Source organism: Molothrus aeneus, chromosome 8 (assembly GCF_037042795.1).
Source record: "Molothrus aeneus isolate 106 chromosome 8, BPBGC_Maene_1.0, whole genome shotgun sequence".
Classification (NCBI taxonomy): Eukaryota; Metazoa; Chordata; class Aves; order Passeriformes; family Icteridae; genus Molothrus; species Molothrus aeneus.
Window position 1 is genome coordinate 27,834,045 of NC_089653.1, and position 25,175 is coordinate 27,859,219.

General features: G+C 37.7%; 1 protein-coding gene across 1 annotated transcript; it reads left to right on the plus strand.

Moving 5' to 3' along the window:
* The first annotated feature begins 158 nt into the window (after positions 1-158).
* NHLRC2 (NHL repeat containing 2) lies at positions 159-23,698 on the plus strand. Its single transcript, XM_066554898.1, has 11 exons — positions 159-321; positions 2,203-2,355; positions 4,585-5,040; positions 7,377-7,498; positions 8,573-8,702; positions 18,640-18,739; positions 19,156-19,387; positions 19,839-19,961; positions 21,025-21,234; positions 22,304-22,529; positions 23,379-23,698. The coding sequence occupies exons 1-11, from the start codon at positions 159-161 to the stop codon at positions 23,642-23,644; spliced, it is 2,181 nt and encodes a 726-aa protein (XP_066410995.1). The 3' UTR covers positions 23,645-23,698.
* Positions 23,699-25,175: the final 1,477 nt, after the last annotated feature.

Below are 25,175 nucleotides of genomic sequence, written 5' to 3' on the forward strand. Positions count from 1 at the left end.
CGTGAGGAGTTCCGGCTTTAAGACAGACGAGTTATTGCGTGTCTGTACTTTGTGCTTTATTTTCTTCTTGAGTCGCGGTTTTCCGCGCTGGCGCCGCGGGCGGTGCCGAATGTGCGGCGGTGAAGCGCCAGGCCGGTAAACAGCGCCCGGGTGAGGCGATGGCGGCGGGCGGGCTGGCGGGGCTCCTGCCCGCCCAGACACAGCTCGAGTACGCGCTGCTCGACGCCGACACGGCCCAGGAGAAGGAGAACCTGGTCTACCAGTACCTGAAGAAAATGGACAGCCGCGAGCGGGACCTGACGGTGCCCGAGCTCGGCGGAGGTGGGTGGCGCGGCCCGGGCGGGGCCGGGGGCTCTCCCCGTGTGGGCTTTGCCTGGAGGTGCCGCTGCCTGCGAGGCCGGGCAGGGCCGGCCCCGTGAGCCGCTGTTAAAACGGCACTTGAACTACAGGAATTGTCACTCCTGGGAGCACCAGGAGAGAAGGGCAAGGCAAAAGAACTCCTTTAATCATCCTCTCCGTGGTACTGGCTGGAAAAACACGTTCTGTAAAGCCTCTCTTCTAAATCTGTTCCCATCTGTGCTGTGTATTTATATCTGTCGCCTGTGGTCGTAGTGAGAGCTTTACTAACTCTACCTGCGTTCTGTGAGCTCTCTTGGTTTCCCGGAGCATCCCTGAGGATGTTCGCCAGCTCTCTGCTCCATGACTTAGCCTTAGCGCCTGTCAATTTTCATGCCCCGGGTAATACAAACTGTGCTGGAGATGTCATTCATCCTCCTCCGGTGGTTTGCCCCTCTCACACATTTCTGTCTCTCCTTGTGGCAAGGGGGAAATCAAAATGTAAGATCTCGCAGGTCCTGCTCGGGGTCTTTGTAACCTTTGAGAGGCTCCCTGCAGCTGTGGGAGCTCACATCACTGCAAGACAGCTCAGGAGGTGAGCTTCAGGCTTAAAATCACACATATCATGGGAATGAATTACAGATTTTATCCTGTGGAGCAAAAAGGAATGCTCTCTCTGTCTAGATTTGGGGCCCTAAATTGAATCTTAGCTTTTGCCATTAGTATTGTTTCAGTGTTCTGTCAAGGCTTATTTTCTCCTCTAAAGAGAGCTCAAAGAAGTAGCCAATATATATGAAAGTTATTTTAATTCTAGTGAAAAGGGAGAAATGCTGTAAAATATATAAACTACCCTTTTCTCTTGAAAAGTGAACAGCAAAGCTCCTACACTGTGGGAATAATGCATATATTTGAATTATTCTCATTATTTTCACCTAAACTAAACGTGTGTGCATTCATTTATGTTTATAAATATATGGAGATAGAGAACAGTCCTCCTCTTAGTGAAACACAAAACAAGCCTCCTGCTGACTTGAGTAGGAATAGCTTCTGGAGCTCTAAGAGTTTATTTTCTGAAACTGCCAAAGTGAAAGTTCAGAAAACCAGTTAGCTTTGCATTTTATTATAACTGTCTTTTCCTTTACAATTTTCAGAAATGCTAAGAGATAATACTAGCAGACCACATTCTAGATATTTATTCCTTATCTTGATATCTCTAATGGGATCAGAGGAGGAAAGAATGTTTTCATGTCTCATGTCAAGTGGTTAAAATAAAATGACCAGGAGTACTGTTGTGTGTATCTGAAAAAGTTGTCTTTCTCCCCATGTGATGGAATTTATTGATACCTTTGACAATCAAGATCAAAGTTATAAGCACAAGAATAATCTAATGATCTGTGAAATCAGTTCTTTACAGAACTGTTGGAAAAAATCATTAAGAGTTTAACACTTTTAAACTGTTAGTAGCTTTTATGTGAGTTTTAAATAATTACCCAAATGGTATTGTTGGGAGTTGAATAATGTAGATCATGTTTTAAAATTCATGTTTTTCTGAGGCTTACATGTTCTTTCAATTAAAAAGTGCCTATATAAAGTTACAAACTACCCTTTCATATTACAGTGAATCTTACTGATAATATTTTAATTTACTAATTATGAAGAATTGTGGAACATAAGGATGAGTTGCATAAATAAAAGACCTTTTGTTTGCTTATCTACCTGCATAAAAAGGGATGTCAAACTCTTTTTTTTCTTTCTTTTTTATTTTTTAATTTTGTTTTTAGGTTAAAAGTACCAAGAACATTGTGTGGTGTGGGTGCCTTTCCCTACCCTTCCCCTAACTGGCTGTCACTGTTCTCTGAATTCCAGATCTGCAATGGTTAAACACTGAAGGTCCCATTTCTCTTCACAAAGACCTTTGTGGAAAAGTTGTGGTGTTGGATTTCTTCACTTACTGCTGCATCAATTGCCTGCACCTGCTGCCTGACCTCCATGCCTTAGAGCACCAGTACTCTGATAAAGGTAAAAGTGCTTTGGCTGGCTCAGAACAGAATTTCCTGGCACTGTTGCAGGCTGAGGAGCTGAGTCACTTTGTTGCTGGTTACTAAACTGCTGGCTGTATTTCAGGGGTGTCTAAAAATGTCTTCTAATCTTTTAAGTAGCCTAAAAAAGGTGACTGTGTGTACTTCCATCACATTTTTAAATGGCTTAAATAAAGTGTCTGTGTAGTTAGGCAAACAGGATATGTGCTTAAAGCCCAAATCTGATGCCTCTATAAATAAAGTGACTTTCAAAAAGCTACTCAAGAATGTGAAGTACAGGCTTAAGGAAAGGTAACTTTCTTTCCTTCACTGAGGAACCAGCTCTGAGAAGAATATAGTGAAGGTGGTAGAGTGGATATAGACAGGTGGTAGAATAGGATGTAGATCACTTTTTTTTTCCCCTTGGAACTGAAATAACAAAATATGTAAGCTTAACGTAGAATTTTTTTGGTATCGTCATCATGTTGTCTGCCATTAATAGCTCTTCATTCTAGAGAGGGAATTATGGTCTTTAAAGTCACATCTGAAATGAGATCAGTCTCTCACTCTGACTGAATAAAAATGAAGGGTAATTTCTGTTTGGAATGCAGTGTCTTGTCATGATGGCTTGTCAGAGATAAGCTGTAGTCTTACACAGAGTGTGTCAGCTACTCACTTATCTGGGATATTTTAATTGGCTGAACAGGGAGATGAAGAACAGTGTTACTTTCAGTTCTGAAATATTGTATTAAATACAATCCATGTAGTAAATGCAATACAATATAATGCAATATATGTAGTAAATAACATTATAATGTTTGATTCTCCATTTCTGTTTCTGATTTGTTCAAATGCCCTTACATGGAGCATGTTGAAACTTCAGCTGGGTGATCACCAGAGAGAGGAAGTTTAAGCACAGGAGGCTGTAATGTTAGGGTGATCCTAAATCATTATAAATGTTATAGCACATGTGCCATGGCTCTATTGTCTGGAAGTCCAGGAGATCTGTTTCAAAGTGAAGACTGCTTTCCATAGGATTGAATGTCACCCAGCATCTTTATCTGATATGCTCTTACTGCTATCTTCACTGGTGCTATTTCTGTATTTCAAGTGGCATTCAGAAAGTTATTTTAAAACCCAGTGCATATTCAGTTCATGTTATCAGCAGTCCAGAAATTACTTCTATAAGAGGAAGTACTTTTTAATATTCAGAAATAGCTTGGCATAAATCCAGTGTTGTGCTCTGCTATAATCCTTCAAAGAAAGTGTTTTAAATGGAGTGAATGTTGTTATTTCTGATCATAGCATCCATCATTTCCACAGCAGTTTTCCTCATGAGGGGATGTTGTACCCTACTTGTGCTGTTCAGGTGTTGACTATAGAATTGTCTTTCTAGCTTTAATGGTGTTTTTGAAGGACAGATAGAAGCGCTGGTGCTGATCTCTTCAGACTTAAAATATTTGACCTGCTTTTTAGATTTCAGCAGTTAATGATTGCACAACTTAAACTGTGTGATATTGCAACATTCTGTTCCAATAGAGTTCATAAGACTATATCAATTATAGTGAATTTTTAATTTTTCATTGTGAAATTGTTATATTAAGCCTACCTTGTTTGTAATAAGTGTTGTTTGTCATTTTGTCATAGTTGTCAGTGCTGCCATTTTTATTTGAAATACAGAATATTGTATTGATTTTGGAGGCCTATTCATTATATCTTTAACTGTTTATCCAGAAGCAGATATGTCCAGGTAATTCTGGAATTCCAATATTTGGTGTTATTTTTGTGGCTTCTAGTTAACTGTGAAGAAGAATTTTCTAAAACATTCTGGTTGTAAACAGGAATTAGAAGACAAAGAGGTATCCTAAGGATCTTAAAAAAACCCCAAAGTATCAGTTGAACAGCTACAACTTATCCACAATTATTTTGAAAGTATTTTCTAGCTTAGTATATAGAGGTTCAGGAACTGAGAACAATTCATGTCAGCCAGCTGGGGAAGTAACGGTCCTAAAATTTGGTAATTTTACTTATTTCTGAATTTCAGTATTTTCTATATATAACTATCTATATTCCTATAATGTAACTGCTTTCTATTTGTTCAAATCCTCTCTCCTTCTAGGAAGTAGTCAGTCAGATTATGAGATAACTGTTAATTTTTTCTTTTTCTTTTTTTTTTGTTTTATTATTATTCAAATACATTTCAGTTGCACAACCTCATTTTTCTTTGCAGATGGTCTTGTTATTGTTGGTGTCCATTCAGCGAAATTCCCAAACGAGAAAGTTCTGGATAACATTAAAAGTGCTGTTCTGAGATACAATATTGTCCACCCTGTAGTAAATGATGCAGATGCAACACTGTGGCACGAGCTGGAAGTGTCCTGCTGGCCAACTCTGGTCATTCTTGGGCCTCGTGGAAATATGCTCTTTTCTCTTGTTGGAGAGGGACACAGAGAGAAATTGTTCTTATTTACCTCTATAACACTGAAATTCTACAAGGAAAGAGGACAAATCAAAGAGAACAACATTGGAATAAAGCTGTACAGAGACTCCCTTCCACCTTCTCCTCTGCTGTTTCCTGGCAAAGTGACTGTAGATGATTCAGGAGGAAGGTTGGTCATAGCAGACACTGGACACCACAGGATTTTGGTGACTCGTAAGAATGGACAAATTCTACACACTATTGGAGGTAAGGACATATCTGTAAGTTTATTATAGCAATTTCACTTTAGGAGTAGAGGGTGTTTGCTGTGCCTTCTGGCTGATTCTTTTTCTACAGGACCTGGCAGTTTGTAAGCATTGCCAGAATTTTTTTTGTACTAAAATCACTTTTACTCGATTTGGGGGAATGTGAGACCATCAGTGGGAGACTGTTAATGCAATTTTTGGAGATGCCTAATTGTTTTTCATTGCTTCATTCACTAAAGTTCATGTTTTCATGTGTTGTCCAATATGAATTAAAAAAATGCATTTTGTATTCCTGTGAAGGAATTGCAAATGGTTTTAGGTGTAAAGGATATACATCTGCATCAAGCTGCAAGGTAGGGAAAGGACCAAAGACTGTAATGCCTCCCTTTCCAATAGAAGTGCATTTTGAGTTGTGGTAATGTTGTGAGAAGAGGTTTTCCATGTGTGTTTTTTGTTTGGTTATTGAGTTTTTTCAATGGAAGAGCATTCCTGTTTAGGTGCTCCTCTGGTTTCAAAAGCAGAGGAGAATTACTAAGAACAGTGGCATTCCAGTAAGTGCATAGGCACCTGAGAATGCAGTTGCCTTACAACACCACGACAACATATAAAAAGACCTTCTCCTCAAATCTGAGATGATAATGTATAAACAAGTTATGAAAATAGTGAAAATATTTCAAATTTAGTTACATTTGTTACAAAGTTCATATAAGTTACATTTCAGCTTTATATAGCTAACATCCATAGTTGCTTTTGTGAAATAACAATGTGCTTTACAATGCCGATGAAGACAATTTGCACACACTTTGTATGCTTTACTGTTTCACAAATGAAATTGTTCTTTTTTTAAACCTATTAAAATGGTCAGTTACATCTTAGTGCAGCAAGGATGTAACTGTTAGGACAACCAAAATAGACAGATTTAGGAAGCAGTTGAATCCTCGGATTATTGAAAACAATGGTTTGTTTATGTCTCAGAATCAGGACCTGTGTGCTGATGTGTCCTATATTACTTAGTCTGGAATTGATTAATGCCTGCCTCAGGGCAGGATCCTACAAATCCCATAGAAATACTCTTCTGTTTAAAGAAAGGAGGTAAAATTCTCTTGCTATTTGAAGTAACACTGCATTGTCTAGACAGGCTATTTATCCCAGTTAACCTGATTAATCATTAATGCATTAGCCTAAATACCTTTCTCCTGTAGGATGTGCAAACAGAATTTCTTACAACAAATATGAGAGAATTTCTGCTTGATACGTGAGAAGCCTCTGCCTACAAGCTACCCCTTAGTGTTCTGGGATAGTCACTAAACAGGAATTCAGGAGTGTCCTAAGCTCCAAACTGGTACCTTCCTTCCTGTGGCATTGTGTGCTATTCCCTTCCCTGGGAATGTGGGAATGTGCACCCTCACACTTAAAGGGGAGCTGCTGGCATCTGACAGGAATCTGACACACCAGTGCTTCAGTCCTGTGTGTCTGATAAGGTCTAAATTGATTTCTGACAGGAGGTTGTAAAAGTTTGTGTGTTTCAGTGACTCAGTTAAATGATTCAGTAGGCAGAAAATAATGTAATGAAGCTGATAATGCAGTAATAAATGTGGGCATGCACAAAGGTTGAAATTGTTATTTGCATCATAAATCATGGTACACACCTAACTCATACCTAAATGTCTTCTGCTGACACATCCTGCTAATGCACTCTCAAGTACAGTGCTTACCTTCAGGCTATGTTCCTTTCTATTTCCTGACTGTTGTATGCAGAAGAATGCCACTCCATCATTCTTAGTGTTCTTTTGTGTAACTAGTTCCATAGCATCTTTTTCCTAATTAGTTTTCTTAATGAGAAAATGTTGCTAATCAAATATTAGTTTCATTTGTGATTACATCAAAATCTAAACCAATGATATGGAGTTGAGCTTTGGAATTTTTTTTTCCTGCTGGCTTGCTTTGATGTAGTCAAGAATAAAAAAAAACCCTGTAGTTTTTTATTTCTGTCTTCCATTGTTGCTGTTGTTTTTTAATGCAATTTAGAGCCCTATTAGGACTCCTCTAGAACAATTTAGAACTGTATTAAGACTTCTCTTTAAAATATGAGCTTAAAAAAGCAGAGAACTTGTGCAGAATAAGTTCAGAGCTTAATAGCACCAGGTTATTTTGATTGCATAGCACAGTGACTAAAATGAGACTACACCAAATAGTAATAATATAAAATGTATAAGGTGCTGCTGTGAAAGCAGCTCCTGGAATATGTAATTCTCCTAGAGGTTTAAATGTGTGCACTTTATTTTAAAGTGACTTGTTAAAAAAATTACTTTTGAGTTTGCTGTGTTTTATTTATAGGTCCAAACAGTGGAAGGAGAGATGGAGGATTTTCAGAGGCAGCTTTCAACTCACCACAAGGAATCGCTATAAAAAATAATGTTATTTATGTAGCTGATACAGAAAATCACCTAATTAGAAAGGTAAATTTTCCCTAAGGAAATTCAAAGTTTAATCTCTTATACTGTATTCTACTCACACAGGTGAAAATTTGCACCACATGAATTACTCTCCAAATAACATCAGAAAGGAAATTTGGTCCACTATCTTATAAAGAAATACTGTTGTGCAGGGTTTTTTTAAGGGCTACATATATTTTTGTGCTTCCTTTCAAATGCAGATGAGGTGATCTACTGATTATAGCATAACAGGGTTTTGGTTTTAGTTTGGTTTTTTTTTTTCTAGTCACTCTTACTTTCCTGTTTTGAGAAACATCTATTCTTAGTACTGGAAGCAAAACTGGTTTTGTTTAACTTCCAGTAGTATCAGATTCTTATCTACAGTTATTGTAGTGCTGTGGTGCAGTGAATATCCAAACTTCCCTTGGCTCTTGAATCCAGGTAAGTGCCCAGAATTGGCTGCAAGTGTTTTCTTTCTGATTAAACACTTGCAAAGTTTTAGCATGTAGGAATTGGATCTTACATTAGGTTAGGTCAAATTTAGGATAATCAGAAGGTAAGTTTGGTGATGCCATATAATATTGCCTTATTATTTAAAGTGTTGTGCATCTCAGAAGATCTTGGACTTGGGTCCTCACCAATATCCCATTTGTGATCAGGGGAAGTGCACTGTTAATGCATCTGAGGTGCCTTTGTACAGATTATTTTATATGGAGATGTTAAAGTATGTGAGTTATGTCATATTCCTATATGAATTTAAAATTTAAAAACCATATCCACTGTTAATCTGAGTATTTATCCAGAAATTTGTGATGATTTCTTCTACACTTTAGCTGTTGAGCAAATGCTGACAGAGCAGTGTTAATTTTTGTTGCACATGGAATAGAGTTCCATGTAGGTGTTTTTGATACTGCCTGCTGCTTCCCCACCCCCATACTCCCTGTCCATCAGCAAGCATTGTGGTAAAATTAATTTCCCTAAAAGAAAAAACCCAAATGCCTGATATTTGTTAGGATTTGACATCTATCTCAAATTATCTGTAACTTTGGTCAAGTTAATTTCATACATTCATTTAATGTGTCATTTTGTTTCACACAGATTGACCTGGAGTTGCAGGTGGTGACCACTGTAGCAGGCATTGGGGTACAAGGTGTTGATAAGGAAGGTGGAGCCAAAGGAGAAGAGCAGCCCATCAGCTCTCCATGGGATGTGGTCTTTGGAAGTTCAAGTACTGTATCAGTTGAGCTTTAACATCTCATATTTACATGTGTGACTGTTTACTAAAGGTTTTCCTGTTTTGGTATTAATCTGAGACAGAAGAAGTAAAGATTTACTGTAAAACTCAGTCTAAAACACAATAGTTTCTATTGCAAATGGTACCTGCAATTCTGCCTTGGATCCCGAAATGTTACTTGATAGAAGAAAAATTCTTTTGTGTCAAGTTATGTAGTTACTGGATCCAAACACAGAAGGAAAAAATGATTGCTTTTGTTAGGCCAGTGCCTTAAGCCAGGATCACTTAAGAAGCAGGTACATTTTACAGGAAGTGAGTATTGTCTAAAAGTTCCTTTCCTTGACTATACAGACATGTCCAACCACTTGTAAATATTTGAGTTTAGGAAATAAAAATAATTTTATGGGGGACCTCTGTTTATTCCTGTTTAGGTGACATAAAATCACTAGGCTCAAGATCAGTGTAGAGTCAGTCAGACAGGAGAGGAATACCTTAGCACAAACCATGCAAGCATCAGGAGGTAAAGTAAATCTTTGCATAATAGGATGCAAGAATCAACTTCTGAGGACTTACTTAGCTTTCTTTCCCAATTCACTTAACACACACCCGAGCCTGGCATCTCATAGCTGCCATGTTGTTTTCAGCTGTTACTGACTGGGAATTGAAGCACAGTTTTCTCATGTTTCCATTTCAGTCTAATTTAGAAGTTGCAGATGCCAGTTTATGAACAATGACAGAACAATGCTTTGATGTGGCATAAAACCCTTAGGTTGGTATTTCAGACATGAAAAATTGACTTCCAGTATTGAAATTGCTTTTATCTGCAGAAGAATGGGGTGGGGAAGGAGCGTGATTTATCTCGAATATCTTGAAATTAGAGGTGCTTTGCAAGTTTAGTAACATTTTACTGATGTGGAAGCATTTGTTAAAATTTTGTGTCAGTTATGAGGGAGGAAAATACACTGAAGTGTGAGGGAACCTAGAATCACAGAATGGTTTGGGTTAGAGGGGACTTTAAAGACCATTTTTCCTGCCATGGGCAGGGACATCTTCCACTAGACCAGGTTGCTCAAAGTCTCATCCAGCCTGGTCATGAACAATTCCAGGGATGGGGCATCCACAGATTTCCTGGGCAATCAGTGTTAATTCCTCACCATCCTCACAGTCAAGAATTCCTTCCTAATTTCTAATGTAAATCTCCCCTCTGTCAGGTTGAAGCCATTTCCCCTTGTCCTATCACTGCATGCCCTTATCAAAAGTCCCTCTCCAGTTCTTGTTTAGCCCCTTTATGTACTGGAGGGTGCTCTAAGGTCTCCTCAGAGTCTTCTCCAGGCTGAACAGCTCAACTCTCTCAGCCTGTCTCCATAGCAGAGGTGCTGCTCCAGCTCTCAAATCATCCTTGTGGCCTCCTCTGGCCTTGGTCCAACAGGTTCATGAAGCTGCTTCAGAAATGCTCATAGTGTAGAATCTTCTGGTACAAATACATTGTCAGTATAGACAGAGTACAACCTGCAGCCTTGGGTACTTGAGTGAGTAACTGGGATGTGTTTCCAGATTTAACATTTCTGTTAACCTGCCTTGTACAACAAAAAAGCACCTTTTCTCAAAGGTCTGGTCAGCAACCCTTACAGTCTGTGTTAAGCATATGGGATCCTACTTGGAAGGGCAAGGAGAAGCACCTGAAAGAGAATCTCACTAGATGTGGGCTGCTGCTAATGCAGGCACGAGTTGTACAGAATTTTGTACAATCTGATTTTCCTTTTGTGAACCTGGAGACTTGTGTGGCTGGATGGTGTCGTTTTCAAGAGATCTTGAACCAGAAAGCTGATCCCTGTGGGATGTTATTGCAGAGCTTTTTCACAGATCAACAGAGGGGACTAATAACTGATCAGTGCTTCAGAAACTTGAGCTGGTTAACAGAACTGTGCAAAGTATCCTATAATTTTACTTTTAATTTTTCATGAGCTTTCTTCTGCTTCTGTCAGTAGTTAAATATATGATTTTTTTTTTAGTTTTGAGACCTCTGCTTGTTAAATGTTAATTGATATGATAATTGTTATCAACATGAACATAGTATTTACTGAGTTAGTCACCTGTAGAGGATTAGTCATCTGTACTGTTCAACACTGCTGAATTTTAATAAGCATTTGCATAGAAATCAGATCTTCTGAATGCACTTTATTCAGACCTATGCAATTTTTTTCATATTCAATTAGAACCTACTAGTCAGTTTGCTATTTAGATTGCCACAAAATATAATATAAGCTGTCAGGTAAGCAGAGATTAAATAAATTAATTTTTTTGAGAGGGTAATAAGCCTAATAGATAAAATGGGGGAAAATGTACATTACTGTAATAGCAGTAAATTCTAAAATTCTTTAGAAAACTACAACTGGAAGGAGTTGTAAAAATGGGGACTTAAATTGAATGGAATGTTAACAGGAGTCTGTCTCAGAGCATAAGGAACCAGGGCTGCAATGCATGTCCAGCAAGCTTTTATTACTGCCATAAGCTGCAGTGACTTTTTAAGTTTGTTACCAGCCACATCAAAGTACTTTGTCAGAAATGCAGCAGGGTTTGCCAAGGTTGCCTTGTCGAGTTGCAGATTGCAAAGTTGAGTTGCAGCTTGTTTGAGCATAGTGGGGTCTTCTGCTGCTCTGCAGGATAGCATTTATGCCATTCAGAGTGCTGTCCTACAAGCTTATACCCTGCTGTCAGCATTAAAACTGGTCTGCCAGTGTCTGTTTAGGCACTTGGATGGATGAAGTAATTTATGAGAGTTTCAAAAATTACTTTTGTTTACACCCACACAGCAGTGTCCTTTTTTTGACGTTTGCTTATATCTTTCTGTGCAGGTTGCAGGAGTTAACATGCACTTCAACAAATGTAGGTTCATTATTACAAATGTTAAAAGTTTGATTTTTGTGCTAAGTGGTGTTGCCTGTGGGAAATAACACCATACCTTCCCATTTTCCTTAGATCTATGTAGCTTAAACTCTGCAGTTTCAGAAGGTAGATTTTTAGTTGTTTATTTAAATATGGATTGTATAATTTTTAAACAAGTGATACTTCTGGGAGTTTCCTTTCAGTGTCCAAAGCTGTGCTACCCAGAACATGAAAAGGAGAAAAAGGAAGTTGAAATGTTTAAGCAAGTTATGTACTAAACCAGATAGTATTAAACAGCTTATGCTGACCTTTTTCAAAGTTTCAAAGGGAAAAGATGGCAATCTTTTAAGAGAAAGGTGTTTCCTCTATCACTGACATTTCTTGAGTTTACTCCTATATACAGCTTAGAGTATGTATTGACCAACTGAAAAAATTATTTTTTCTTTAAAACTTTAATTTTCTTTCTCAACTTTAATATGTTGAGAAATGGAAAATACTGAGAAAAACTTTGAGGACGTGGATAAGTTAATATTCAGAATTGTTGCTATGTAGCATTCTTTTAGGTATCCACATAGTATTTTCCTAAGTAGGCTTTTGTTGCCCTGTTCTATACAGATGCTGAAATCTGAGAGATTGAGTGAGTGTGAAACACCATTTAAACCAAGTTTGGCACAAATGTCTCCCTTTGAGGCAGGGGAATTAATGGAGACAAAACAGATGGTAGGATTCAGACAATATATTCTTCCTTGTCATCTTTTTTATTTCTTTAGTTGTGGCCACTGAGCTTGTGTTTTACCTTCCTGTTAAAATTCTTGAATGAACTCCATGGATTAAATTCTGGCTTTGCTGAGGTTGGTGCTGAAATTTGCATTGATATGGATTGTGTGGGAAGTAGAAGGGGAGGGACAGCAGCTTAAAAATACATTACAAAATTACTGTGTGCTTTTTTAGCTTTCTCTGTTGTGCCCTTCTATTTTTATTTAGTGGGTGTTGAAAGCAAGTGATACTTTAATGCACAGTTGATTTGAGCATGAAATGTTCTTGATAGCTGCATTCTTGCTGGAAGGAGCAGGACAATGACCTGTGCTTGGTGACATAACCATGTGTTTCACATTCCAAAATCTGGTCTTAAACTGCATGATTGGAATCTATTTATAGAAACGCCCCAAGTACAGTACTGACCATGCTTTCAGTAAATTTATTGGAATTTTTTACATCAATTTAAGTATTATGTAGATAGGATTTATATGAAAGTACAGTACCTTATCATACTGGTGCAATTTTTACAGCCCTTAAAAGGCAAAAGTATGTAAGACATTTTTCATCTTTCTCTGTGTTTCTGCTAGAGGGTTGTTTGGTACCACTGCATTCCAGAGCAAACACTTTTTTTCCCTGTATTACTCATGGTGATTCTTTCATAATGTTAAAAAAAAATTAAAAATCACTTAAGCAGTAAGCAGTTAGCATTTCCTGCTTGAGCTTAGATCATACATGAAGTGTTTATGTCTGAACTGTCTGTATCTTAAAGGAATGTTTTCTTGTACATGTCACCCTTTTTCCTTCTAATCTGGTCTCATTCTGTCATTGAGGCTGTGGTTGTCACTGTCCTATGGAAAGAATTTTCCTGGGTAATAGCTGAAAATAAAAGAACTGCTTTTGCTATCATCAGGCTTTAATTTGGAATCATTTTCCTGGACAAAGCAAAGCTAGAATTCTTCCAAAGATTTGTTGTGTATGTGATATGACTTCATGATGTGGCAATGTGGATTTACTTTGAATGCAAAAGGCCTGCTCATCTCTTTAGCAGTTTCCTGTGCAAAGTACAAGCTCAAAGATATCCCATTTGGCTTTGCCATTATACAAGTTTAGTTCCACAGAAAATCATGGTAAGAGACATCACTGACACAAAACTGCATTGTCTTTATTTTCTTGATGAACTAGATCCTAAATTACCTGTAAATGGCCATTATTTTTTGTTTTAGATTCTTGGAATTTCAAAGAAGTAACTTCATTAAAGAGAGAGGTGAAGTAAAGTGATGGTTTTATTCCTGTGTAAGAACTGTTTTAGGTGAAAAAGTCTTTAGAGAAATAAGAAATTAGGAAGTTATAGGGCAGGATTGCAGTGAAGCAGGACCTTACTCAGTCATATTTTGGGTTTATGAGTATTGCTGAATAGTAATAGTAACACAATTAATTAGTATTTTGCATGTTCATTATATAAACAACTTAAGAAATGAGGTACTTATGTCAATTTTTTGGTGTAAACGTGCCTGTGACATACAAAGGCTGAAGTCTTGATGTAAGGATATAATGGGAGTAGTGACTGAATATTCAACAGCAATCTAACTCAATTTAGTTTGACAGACTGCTTTTCCAAGTTGTACTTCTCTATGTCTTGACAAAATGTATAATGACAGTGATTACTTTCTGCAGTAAAAAAGAAGCAGTTGGATTAGCAGAGTTCCCATCCTAACTGGTGTCAAACTTAGAATTGTTTTGAAGTCCATGACTGGAAAGTGCCTTCTGTAAAAAAAGTATTATATTTGTACATGGAGTGATGGATCTCATTCTCTTTGTTCTACAGTCTATAGTCTGATTCTATTAATTAAATCTGTGTTCACAATAAAGAAGCTTAAACTACACATCAGATTTCTAAAGAATACTTGGTGTATCAGTTCTTAATTTCAGATGCAGAACTGCTGAAAATACACATCTTAGCAAGTCTTAGAGAGGCTTTACCAGGCATCCTGGGGTCAGAAGGAGACACATTTTTTAGCTGTTACTATTTGAGGCTGGAAGTGCTTTTGAATATGGAATGCAGGTGTTGGAAGTAGAGGGAGACCATGGTGCTGAAGTACCCTCAAGTGTGTGTGTTTGCTGTGCCTAATTGGGAATGGGTAAAACACATAACCAGACATAGCTCCTTCTGTAGTTATAATGAGGTATCTCAACACTAAATAATCCAAATTAGTTCTTTCATGTCTGCAAATACTATCTCTTCTGCTTGGGATTTTTTGAAATATTTACTGCCATTACAGTTAGAAGGCCTGAGTTAGAAAACTTGGGAAAGAAATCAAAAAGTACTTCATTACAGTCATAATTTTATGCTCCCTATTATCTCCACTGTATGAAACCCCCTTGGTATCTAAATCCAAGGATTTCCCTTAATGAGAGGGAAAGGATGGTAACTAAGGAGGAAAATTCCAGAAGCATTTTGTTGCATAAAGAGTTGTGCCATTTGCGTGATGCAACACTATGTGAAAGAGTGCCAGGTAGCAAAAAAAAAGGAAGAAAATTGATTTTTAGTCATCCAAAAAGGGTTATGTGTACTTGTAAAAGTCCAGGCTTCACTGATAAAGCATTCCTTTGGAGCTTTGCTCAGTGACAAACACTGATTCTCTATTCTTCTGTCACATTTGCATTTAATTTGCTGAACTTCCACTGACTGAAGAGCAGGTGAGATGTGCATTCACTGTGCACGTGCCTATCTGTGAACTGCAGGGTGTGTTGTGTAGCCCCTTTTGCTCCTTGAGAATTTGCAGAGGATGAGTTTACCAACAGACTTCTTCCTTGGTTCTTTTTATTTCTTCAAAGATAAAATTAGTAGGCAGGAATAATATTTTCAGACTTTGGTCTATTTAGAAAATGTCAGTGGTGCCAGCCACAAAATGTAACTTTGATTCCCAGGCTTTTATTTCCCAGACTGGAAGTAAGCATACAGTCCCAGATAGAGAGGCTGAAAGTGTGGGTAGTCCTGGGAATGGAATCCCTTCAAACAGATACTGCTCATGACTGGTGCCAAGCAAAGTAATTTCTGTGCATTCAGATTGGCTCACCAGTAATGGTCAGCAGCGTTCTGACTCTTTGAAGATGTGCCTGTGTACAGAAAGGACTGTGAGTTCCTAACACACAGACACAGCAGAGGCAGATTCAGGAGCTGCAGCATTGTCCAGTAACTGAGGCATCATCTAATGGGGAATGTTTGTGCACTCAGAGCTGCAGGTCACTATAAGTGAATGTTTATAACACAAGGATATCCCATTTGCAAGCCATACCTCACTTGGATACAGGCACAGCACAGATAAGAAAGCACATACCCTAATAAGGAGAAACTTCTCTGCATTTTTAAAACAGCTCAAGATGGGTTGGAATGTGGTGCTTAATTGAGTAAATGTAAGAGAATTGCTTTTTTCTCTTATGTTGTTTTATAATAAATTCTTTAGAAAGAAATACTTTCCATTCATGGATGATAAGGAATTATTATAATGATGGCATTATCATAATTGTAGCATTCTGGCTCTCCCTGGTCCCCTTCTCCTCTGAGAACTGTACAAGGATAACAGTGGTGATGTCCTCAAACTGTTCTGTTGTGAAAGAAAGTTCTTCTGCCTTTTGTGTCAGAACATGAAGTGTTAAACCCTGAGAGGGCTTATTTATTGTGTGATAAAATGCTACCTTAGCTGTGTAGCATTAGTTTTAATTTTCTAGCTTTGTGTAATTTTTTTTAATTAAAGCTCTGACGTATTTTCCACAATTTCACAAAGAGCCTGTGCTGTTTCCATGCTTGCGTCCGTTCTCTTTGTTCTAACATCCATTCAGTAGAAAACATTTCTGTTAAAATTTATGACAGTTACAGAGCTCTTACTTATTTTTACTGCCTTATTCTCTAGTTGAAGAGATCTCTCTATCAATCTTACATATCCAGTAAAATTTGAATTTAATATTGATACTTTTTTCTCATATTTTATATGTCTTGCTGGGTGCAGAATTAGAGTAAGAAGGCTTTTCAATTTTTCAACATCTAGCTGTCACAGGAGAGTTTTCAGTCTGGTATTAGAGAACTGGATAGATGAATGGAACAGATTTTTTCAACAGTACTCAGTTCAAGTCTTACTCCTTCATTTAATTGGTAGATAAAGTGAATATTAAATAATTAACAGAACTTTCTGAGATAACTCAGAATGAATTGCATAACATAGCAAGATAAAAAAGCTCACTTTCTGAATAGACCAGTGATTTTAACAGTTTTCATTCTGTGGTACTTGGAATAGTAACATCTGAATGTGCAAGATATGCATAATAGAAATAGAAAATCCTGAATCTGAGCAGTTTCCTATATAGGAAGGAGTGAAATGATTTCATAATCTCTTTTCTCAATATAAATCTCTTAGAAATGAGCTCTAATCAAAAAGTGATGGGGACAGGGAGGTGTTGTTTTTGTTTTTTGGGCATTGTTGGGACTTTGGTAGCATTTCTGGTAATTTATAAAATGTGTGTTTTGCAACTCAATTTGCAAACCTTTTTTGATCCCGAAAAAGCTTGTAGGTACTTTGCAAGTTTGACTTTCATTTTTAGAGCTCTAGTTTATGTAAAAACATGGAGCCACAGGGAGGTGCAGAAAAGAGTCACCAGAGTTACTTTGATAGCAGTCTTGGAAACTTGTATATTTATCCAAGAAACAGAAAATGGTGAAGAAAAACTCTGTTAAAATCATACCAGCCCTGTTCTGAAGAGACCTCAGAGTTTAAGGAAATGAATTCTGGAGAAAGAAGGATGCCATCTTTCCCTTCTTGTGGTTTGTAGTGTAGAAAAGATTTAGAATTAGAAGAAGAATGGAAGGATCTCAGTTGGGGGAATGGTGGTAATTTCATTTTTTGGACTGACTTGTCAGATTTAAAATGCTTGCAGGCATTTTGCATAACATTGCTTTTATTTTGAAACTCCAGACTATTTTGGCTGGGTAGGGGATTATCCATGAGATTGTTTTCAGGAACAGCTATGAGATGCACAGTGCTTTACAAGTTCATGTGAATACAAAGCAATTTCAAGGTATTTTTCTACTGAGTGACTGATGAATACCTAATATATTTATTTAGAAAAAAAATGTGTTGATGTTGTCTATAATTGCATGGGACAGTGTTAAAATATAATACAGTCCTTATTTTAATGCAGTTTTTGAATGTCAATTTTCTGTTCCTTAAGATTTTCAGGAAAGACTAAGATAAGTAAATTTCTTTTGGTTTTGGGCTGTTGGGAGTTTTTTCATTGTTTTCCACAACCTGCCTGTATGCATTTTTTTACTGCTGTACTGTGATTACATTTAAAGCTATAGAGTACAAATATATTCTTCAATTTCCACTTGTATAAATTTCTTTGTGAAGTATTATCTGGGCAAGATTTGTGTGGATATTTATAGATTTGGATTGCTGAATTGTAGTTTTATACTTCAAGAAAAAAAATAGATGCTTGACACATGCTTGAACACTTCTTGATCAGAAGGTCACTGTTCCACAGGTCTGCATCTTGCATTTGTGACACCACATTTACATGTGCTGAGGGAGAGCAACTTGGAAATTGGGTGATTGCTTGAGGGGGAAATTAGGAACTGCCCAGGTCACATTTACTGTTTGAATAAACTGCAGTTGGTGCTCTCCAGGGCAAGCATCAGTTACCCTTAGCTTAAAACATGATGTCCTTTGTTTATAATTGTACATTATATGCATGATGTCCTTTGTGTATTATGTGCAATGCTGCTGCCACAGTTATTTCTTTCAAAACTTGTTGACAACTCCATGTAGTTTTTTGGAGTACCTTATTTTGTCACTAGTGTAGTAAAAAAAAAAGAAAAATCAAGATTGTATCCCCCAAAACCAGGCTTACTTGTTTGGTACTTGTTTGGCTGGTATGAATCAAAAATAGCATGTGAAACAGACACAATAGTAGAATGTTGCAAAGAGCAAGTCTCACTTGAAACAGTGCCTTTATCAGGTAGGGATATTAAAACCACAATTTTTAAACCCCTGGGAATAAAAGAGCAAGAAGAAAAGAAGAAAAATAGCAAATTTTGGTAGATGAAAGATATTCTCTCTCCCTCTCTCTGTCTCTCGCTCTGTTTTTTTGGGTGTGGGGTATTTTTTTCCTTATGGGGAAGATGAGTAGGGTGATGGGGGGACAGCAGGGGTTGGTTTGATGATTTCTTTGTGCTATAAAACATTTCCAAAGTGGTTTTTTTTAAATCTGGTTTTCTGTGTCCCTTTCTAAAAAGTTTCAGGGACGCAGGAAGATGATGTGTTATGGATAGCAATGGCAGGCATTCACCAGATATGGGCACTGATGTTGGAAGGGGGAAGACTACCAAAGGGAAGGTAAGCAACTGTACTAAGAGAAATGTGAAATTGCTGCTTGTCTTGATAAACAGCTTTCACATCCCAAAGAGAGAGATAATCAAATTAATTTAGTTTAAAGGCTTATGTGCTTAAAAGTCTGCCTCCTTTTCCCACATCTGTTAAATGAAATGAAGGATGCTACTTCAGCTCTACAGCTATGACTCGGTAAGGTCCATTCATGTAATTGAATGTTATTTTTCCTTGCATTTGCTGAGTTACATAGTAATGAATGATGTGCTGAGATGATAAAAAAGCACAGAGGCATTGAGTAATTCCTCACTGCTGCATTACAGTTGGTTTACAACTCTCAAGTGCCTGTTCTGTAGCTTCTGTTTATGCATCTTGTCTGAGCTGTTTCAAGCTCCTGATTGAAATTGGGTGCTCTTTGCCTTTAGTGACTTAAAGAAAGGAGTCTGCCTTCGCTTTGCTGGGAGTGGGAACGAGGAGAACAGGAACAATGCTTACCCCCACAAGGCAGGCTTTGCCCAGCCCTCGGGGCTCTGCCTGGCCCCAGAGGAGCCCTGGAGCTGCCTGTTCGTGGCCGACAGCGAGAGCAGCACCGTGAGAACCGTCTCGCTCAAGGACGGGGCGGTGAAGCACCTTGTAGGAGGAGAGAGAGACCCATTGGTAATCACCTCAAACTTCCCCACACTGCCCTACTAATATTCCTCAAGCCTGACCTGGAGGAACCACTTTTGGGGTGAGAGGGTAAATCAGTTTCCGTGGCCATCGATTTCTTAACTTCACTGCTTGGAATGCAAATGTGTGGCAGTTGTGATGCTCAGGTTGTAGCGCAGACTGTTGCTCCTTAGATAAGAAATTACTTCACTTATTCTTAAAACAGCCAATTTGATTCAGCATTGTGTTGTCATTAAATCAGCTGGATTCATATTTATAACTTAGATGTGAGAGTTTCCATTTCTGTGGTTAGCACCCACACTTCCAGGTTTCAGTATCATTGTTTTGAAATTGTCTTCATTTTTTTTAAATTCAGTAAATTTCCATTTAATTACAATCATTTAAATTCATGTCCACATTGAATAATCAAATATATTAATTAAATAAAATATTTTTTCAGAATTTGTTTGCTTTTGGTGATGTGGATGGAGCAGGCATAAATGCAAAGCTGCAGCATCCCTTGGGAGTAACATGGGACAAGAAAAGGCAGCTGCTTTATGTGGCAGATTCCTATAATCATAAGGTAAGTGTGTAGTAACTTGTTATATACAGACTTGGAAATTTTTATTACTACAAAGAATTATTTTAGTAACATAGACAGATTTTTGCTTGGTCCAGTTAAGCTGAGGAAATGAATTACACAAGTTCCTTTGTGGGTTCTCTTTCTTTCCTTCCTTCCTTCCCTTCTGGGTCCTTCTCTTTACCATTGTTTTGCTGTCACATTCTTCTGTGCTGATATGATGGTCTCTTGGGGAAGGTGAATTTAAAGTGCCAAGTTTACAGTTTACTATAGACTTTCTGTGTGCCTTCCCAAAGGTGCTGAACTACAATAAATGAGCTGGAAGGGCTTATTCAGGAATTCTGCAGATTTGCTAAAACTGGGAGGACAAGAGGACTTGTTTTTCTCTTAAAAAAGCTACTTAAGTTGTGAGAAGTATTGTGGGTTACCTCCATGGAGCTCTGGGATAAGAGCCATTGTTTTGCATGATTATTCTTATGTGATGTTTTATAAGCATCCCTGTCTAGAAGGTTTTTAACTCTACACTGACTACATGCTTTAAAAGAGAAGTAACCTGTTTGATTTGAAGAGTAAGTTATGTAACACTGTATGCTTGTTGGAATTTTAAGGCAAATGATATTTTGTTTCAGATCTTATATAAAACATTATAAACTTTTTTGCTATTTACAAAAACCCCATCTATTTGTAGAAGAAAAAAATCTAGAAGTTAGCCTGCCAATTTTGTTACGTTCTCACTGTTTTGCAAATGTTTCTAGAAGGGCAGCAAACATTACAAAAACAAGTGATCCAGCATGCTTTTATAGCTGAGGGTTAGATACCTGCAAAATCATGGAAGGGAACCCTGAATGAAGACCAAAGGAAGAAGTCCATGAGGGAGTGGGGAGAGGAAAAGATGGGATGTCACTTGGTAAAGAGTGATAAGACACCATGTAGGATGCACACCTGGTAGCTGAGGCACTCACAAAGCAGTGCTGGCTACTGGAAATGTGGGACATGAGATAATACAGAACATCTGAATCCTGCTGGGTTTTCTCAGAGAAGCTCTTTGTGTCTCTGTTGATCTTAGATTAAGGTTGTGGATCCCAAGATGAAGAACTGTGCTACCCTGGCAGGCACAGGAGAAGCAGGCAATGTTGTTGGTTCCAGCTTTACCCAGTCAGCTTTCAATGAGCCTGGAGGTTTGTGTGTGGAAGAAAACGGCCGCCTGATGTATGTTGCAGACACAAATAATCATCAGATTAAAGTGCTGGATTTGGAAACAAAAATTCTTTCCATGGCAAGTAATACTTATTAAACAGGCTGATAGTGGTGGTTCTTGTTATAAATTACTATTTCAGACTTCAGCAAGTGTGATAAAAATGAGACAGCTAACTTTGGCTACAGTAGCTGTATCTACAGGATGTTTTGTGATGATCGGGCAAATGAACATTGCCTGTTAGCACAGTTATTGAAAGCTTCAGTCTTCAGAAAGACAACTTTTGCATGAGAACATAAAGTGGCAAACGTCTAGAAAAGGTTAATACAGAAACCATCAGTCATTAAAATGCACCACCCAGTGTTTCAGCATGAAGGGCATTTCATCAGCATTTTGTAAAAAAAGGAAGTTAAATCAATTACCAAGCCATGTAATTACACTATAAGAAACAATTTTGGGAAGTCAACAACTTAAAGCAAGATGTATAAAGGGCTTTCATGTTGTCAAATCAAAACCACTGTCAAAATTGAATACAGCTTTATTGCACTGTAAACAAATCTGTGCTCACGTCCACCTTACAGTGCCACTGTATCTTACTAATTTTTGGAAATGTATATATACATATATTTATGACTTAATGATCCTAATGTTTTCTTATATGTTTCTTGCACTTACAATACACAGTCTCCAATGTGTGTTTAAATTTTCATATCAAGTAACATGTTGGTGGCTTTTCTGGGAAGTTCTCCTCTATTTTACTGTGCAATGTCCATTGGTTAAAATCCTGGATTTTACTACTGAAGCATGCAGTTTAACACCAGAATTAGGAGGAAATACATTTACAGCTTATCTAAAGCAAAAATGTAATCCAACTGTAAAACTTTAAAATTAAGGGGTACTATGAAGTAGTTGTGGTTTTTATGGCTTTAATAGTAAATATTGCTTTTAGTTAGATTAATAAGGGGTTTTTTTTTCATTTTAAGAAAACATTTTGTCCTTTTTCTATTTTGTCATAGTATTGTTGCACACTGAAAGTTTTAGGTCAATAGCCATGATGTCACTTTGAAACTGTGCTTGTGATGTGACAGCCCATTTGTTTGCAGTACTAATAAAAATAAAAACAAATATTTTGTTTGATTTCTACTGATAGTTGCCTATCCTCAAGCCAGAAGCATGTGATGTTCCAGATAACCTGCCTGTGCAAAAGGATAAAGTAACAAGCCTGCCAAGACTGCCTAAATCTGCACCAAATATTGAACTTCCTTCACTGACTGTAGCTCCTGGTCAGACAATTCAGTTTTTATTAAAGTTGACTCTTCCTCTGGATTCAAAACTGAATGAGGAAGCTCCCAGTGCCTGGTTTATCACAGCAGAAGGTAAAGTCCCTGGTTAGGGAGGGAAGTGGGATGGGTTAGGATGGGAAGTGTCAGCACATCCTGCAGGGCAGGAGAGCTCAGTCTGATGAGTCAACACGTCCCTCCCCATCCTGCATTCCTGTTTGACCTTGTGATGCAATAATTGATATTTAGAGTTGATGTATTTAACAGCTGGAGTGCAAAGATTGAAAAAGCCAAACACCTGGTAGAGTGCTTTTTGCTTGAATTAATACATGCTGCATTATTTTGTGGCTCAATGCAATGGGTTATGTGTATGTAGTGTACAGTGGTTTTTAGTTCCAATACACTCAAATATTTAGACAAAATGAAACTCAAGTTTCATTCTAACAATCAGCCTGAGCATTGCTAAATTGCACCAACCCATCTATAAGACCAACACTGCTGTTTGGAAATGCCATCATTCTACCTACAGCTTAATGCATTTATGGCAGATATCTTACCTGGTGTATTAGATCTCTGATGCAAATGTATGGTAGCCAATAATTTAAGAAGTTTTCCTTGTGCATATCAGAATGAATTTTAATATCCTTTAAAGACTCTATAGGAGAAACTGAAATTCCAGTATATTTAAATAAGATATACTGTCTATATATACCTATAGTGCTGATGCAGAGCCATGGATCTCTCCATCTTTAAATGACTGATAAAGCATTTTTAAATTACTTTCCTTTTTTTTTTCTGTTCACAACTGGAATAATCAGGCAGGAAATTTCCTCTGATGTTGCATGTGGAAAGTCCTTGTTGTCCTATAGATAGAATTAGTGTTTTCTGCTGCTTTCAGACATGGTGTTAAATAGCCTAATGATAAAATCTGTTCTTCCTTTGCAGATAACACCTGGTTGCTGCAAGGACAGTGTCTGACAGGAGAAATAAAGGATGTTTCCTGTCAAACTGTCATTCCCTTTCAGTTGCCTGGGAGCTGTGTGTCAGCTGAAGCCACCCTGGCCATCAAAGCGTGCCTCTACTACTGCAACAAAGGTAGCAGTGCCTGTATGATGGCAGGAGTCTCCTTCAGCCAGCCCTTGCAGCTCACTGGCACAGACCAAGGCAGCTCAGCCCAAGTGGAACTGATGCATACCTTTGTAACCAACTAACACAAAGCCAGCTGATTTCACACTTTATTTTGCTATCCATCATTTCTGTGGAGAAAGTACAGATAGGTAACTTGGCTCTGTTTTTTCCTGGAGCTTATGACAAAGCTAAGAAATAACTTGCTTGGTAAAATGAAGTAGTTTTTTCTACAGCTTAACAGGAAAATTTATCATCACAACCTCATTTCTTTGCATTACAGTAGCAGCAATAACTTTGTAATACTGTAGACTCTGTTGCCAATTGTGAACACACTGGATGTCTGCCAGTCTTAAGAAGTGAGCAACAATTTTTAGAGTCCAATTGAAAGAGCTGGTGTTACTTTGTGATGTTACTGTAAGATCTTTGCACTGTAAATAGTGTTAGAGTAGATCATTTTGGACTAACACTTCAAAATTCCTTTTATGCCCTAATTGCATTTTAATAGAATGTCAAAAGGAAGATTCTTTCTCCAGTCTATCAAAGAAGTCTTGCTTATTCTTCTGTAATGACACTTGTGATGTGTATTTTGAAAATACACCTTAAACTAGGTGCAGCTCTAGTTTTATGCAAACTGAGCTTTTTGCTTTAACTCAACATCACCGCCTTACATGAGGAACAAAGGTTCATGGGGAATTTTCTGTGCAAGGAAACCTTCAAGCTCCTGCAGAAGAATTTCATGCTGACTTTTAACAAAGAATGTGCCTCTCTGCAATGTGCATATGTATATAAAATAACCAGCACAAAGCCATGCTGGAGCTTTTCTGATACATACCAATTTTACATTTTATAGAAAGTGGTAGGTAATGGTTGAATATCTACACTGCAAAAATTAAATGTCATCCATTTCAAGCAGAGTGATTCATTCCCATTTTTATGATTTCTCCGCAAAGACTATTCTGAAGACTTCTGTGTTGCAGAGATGTAATATTATGAAGAATATTACACTCTTGAAGTCTGATTCAGTCTTTTGAAGTCACTGTTAGTCCTGGGATTTGTTATAGTGGCCACTGAACCAGAATTGCACACTTGATAATGGATTATTTACATTCATGTTTAGAGCTTCTGATCTTTTGCTAGAACACTGGTAACCTAATCTTTGAGTAAGATGCTTTAAAACTCTGTTGCAAAACTCTGCCCTTGGTGGTTAAATGTTTTGCAAATAAAATTCCCTCAATTTGCCATAATAAGAAGGGGCAGGGTGATAGTGGTGGTGCAAGTTTATTACTTGAACTGGAAGAGTTTCCATTATGCTTAAGTGGTAATTGGGTTAGGCCATGTGCTCTGTTCATAATAATCAGTTCTGAGAAGATGATTTTGTTTTAAGTTGAAAGGTAGTACTGTCACACATATTATAAAGTGCAGTAGTGAAAGAATTTTTTAATATAGTCTTTTCTAAAACAATTACTCCTGACACCTGTCAGTAAATCCCCACTATCAGTTGTTGTTGCTTTTTCTTACTTAAAAGCTGACTGAAATGTTGGTCATGAACCCAAGAGGCTTTTGTTTTAAAGGAGTGGTGTGGTTCTTCCTTCCATTGAAATGCCAGTCTGTCTG

What these genes read in the sequence shown, in the direction of transcription:
- NHLRC2 (XM_066554898.1), top strand. Translation starts at nt 159, where the DNA reads ATGGCGGCGGGCGGGCTGGCGGGGCTCCTGCCCGCCCAGACACAGCTC. An exon ending in GCACCAGTACTCTGATAAAG is followed by an intron (nt 2,356 to 4,584) that starts GTAAAAGTGCTT and finishes TTTTCTTTGCAG; the next exon opens with ATGGTCTTGTTATTGTTGGT. An exon ending in CAGATTCCTATAATCATAAG is followed by an intron (nt 19,962 to 21,024) that starts GTAAGTGTGTAG and finishes TGTTGATCTTAG; the next exon opens with ATTAAGGTTGTGGATCCCAA.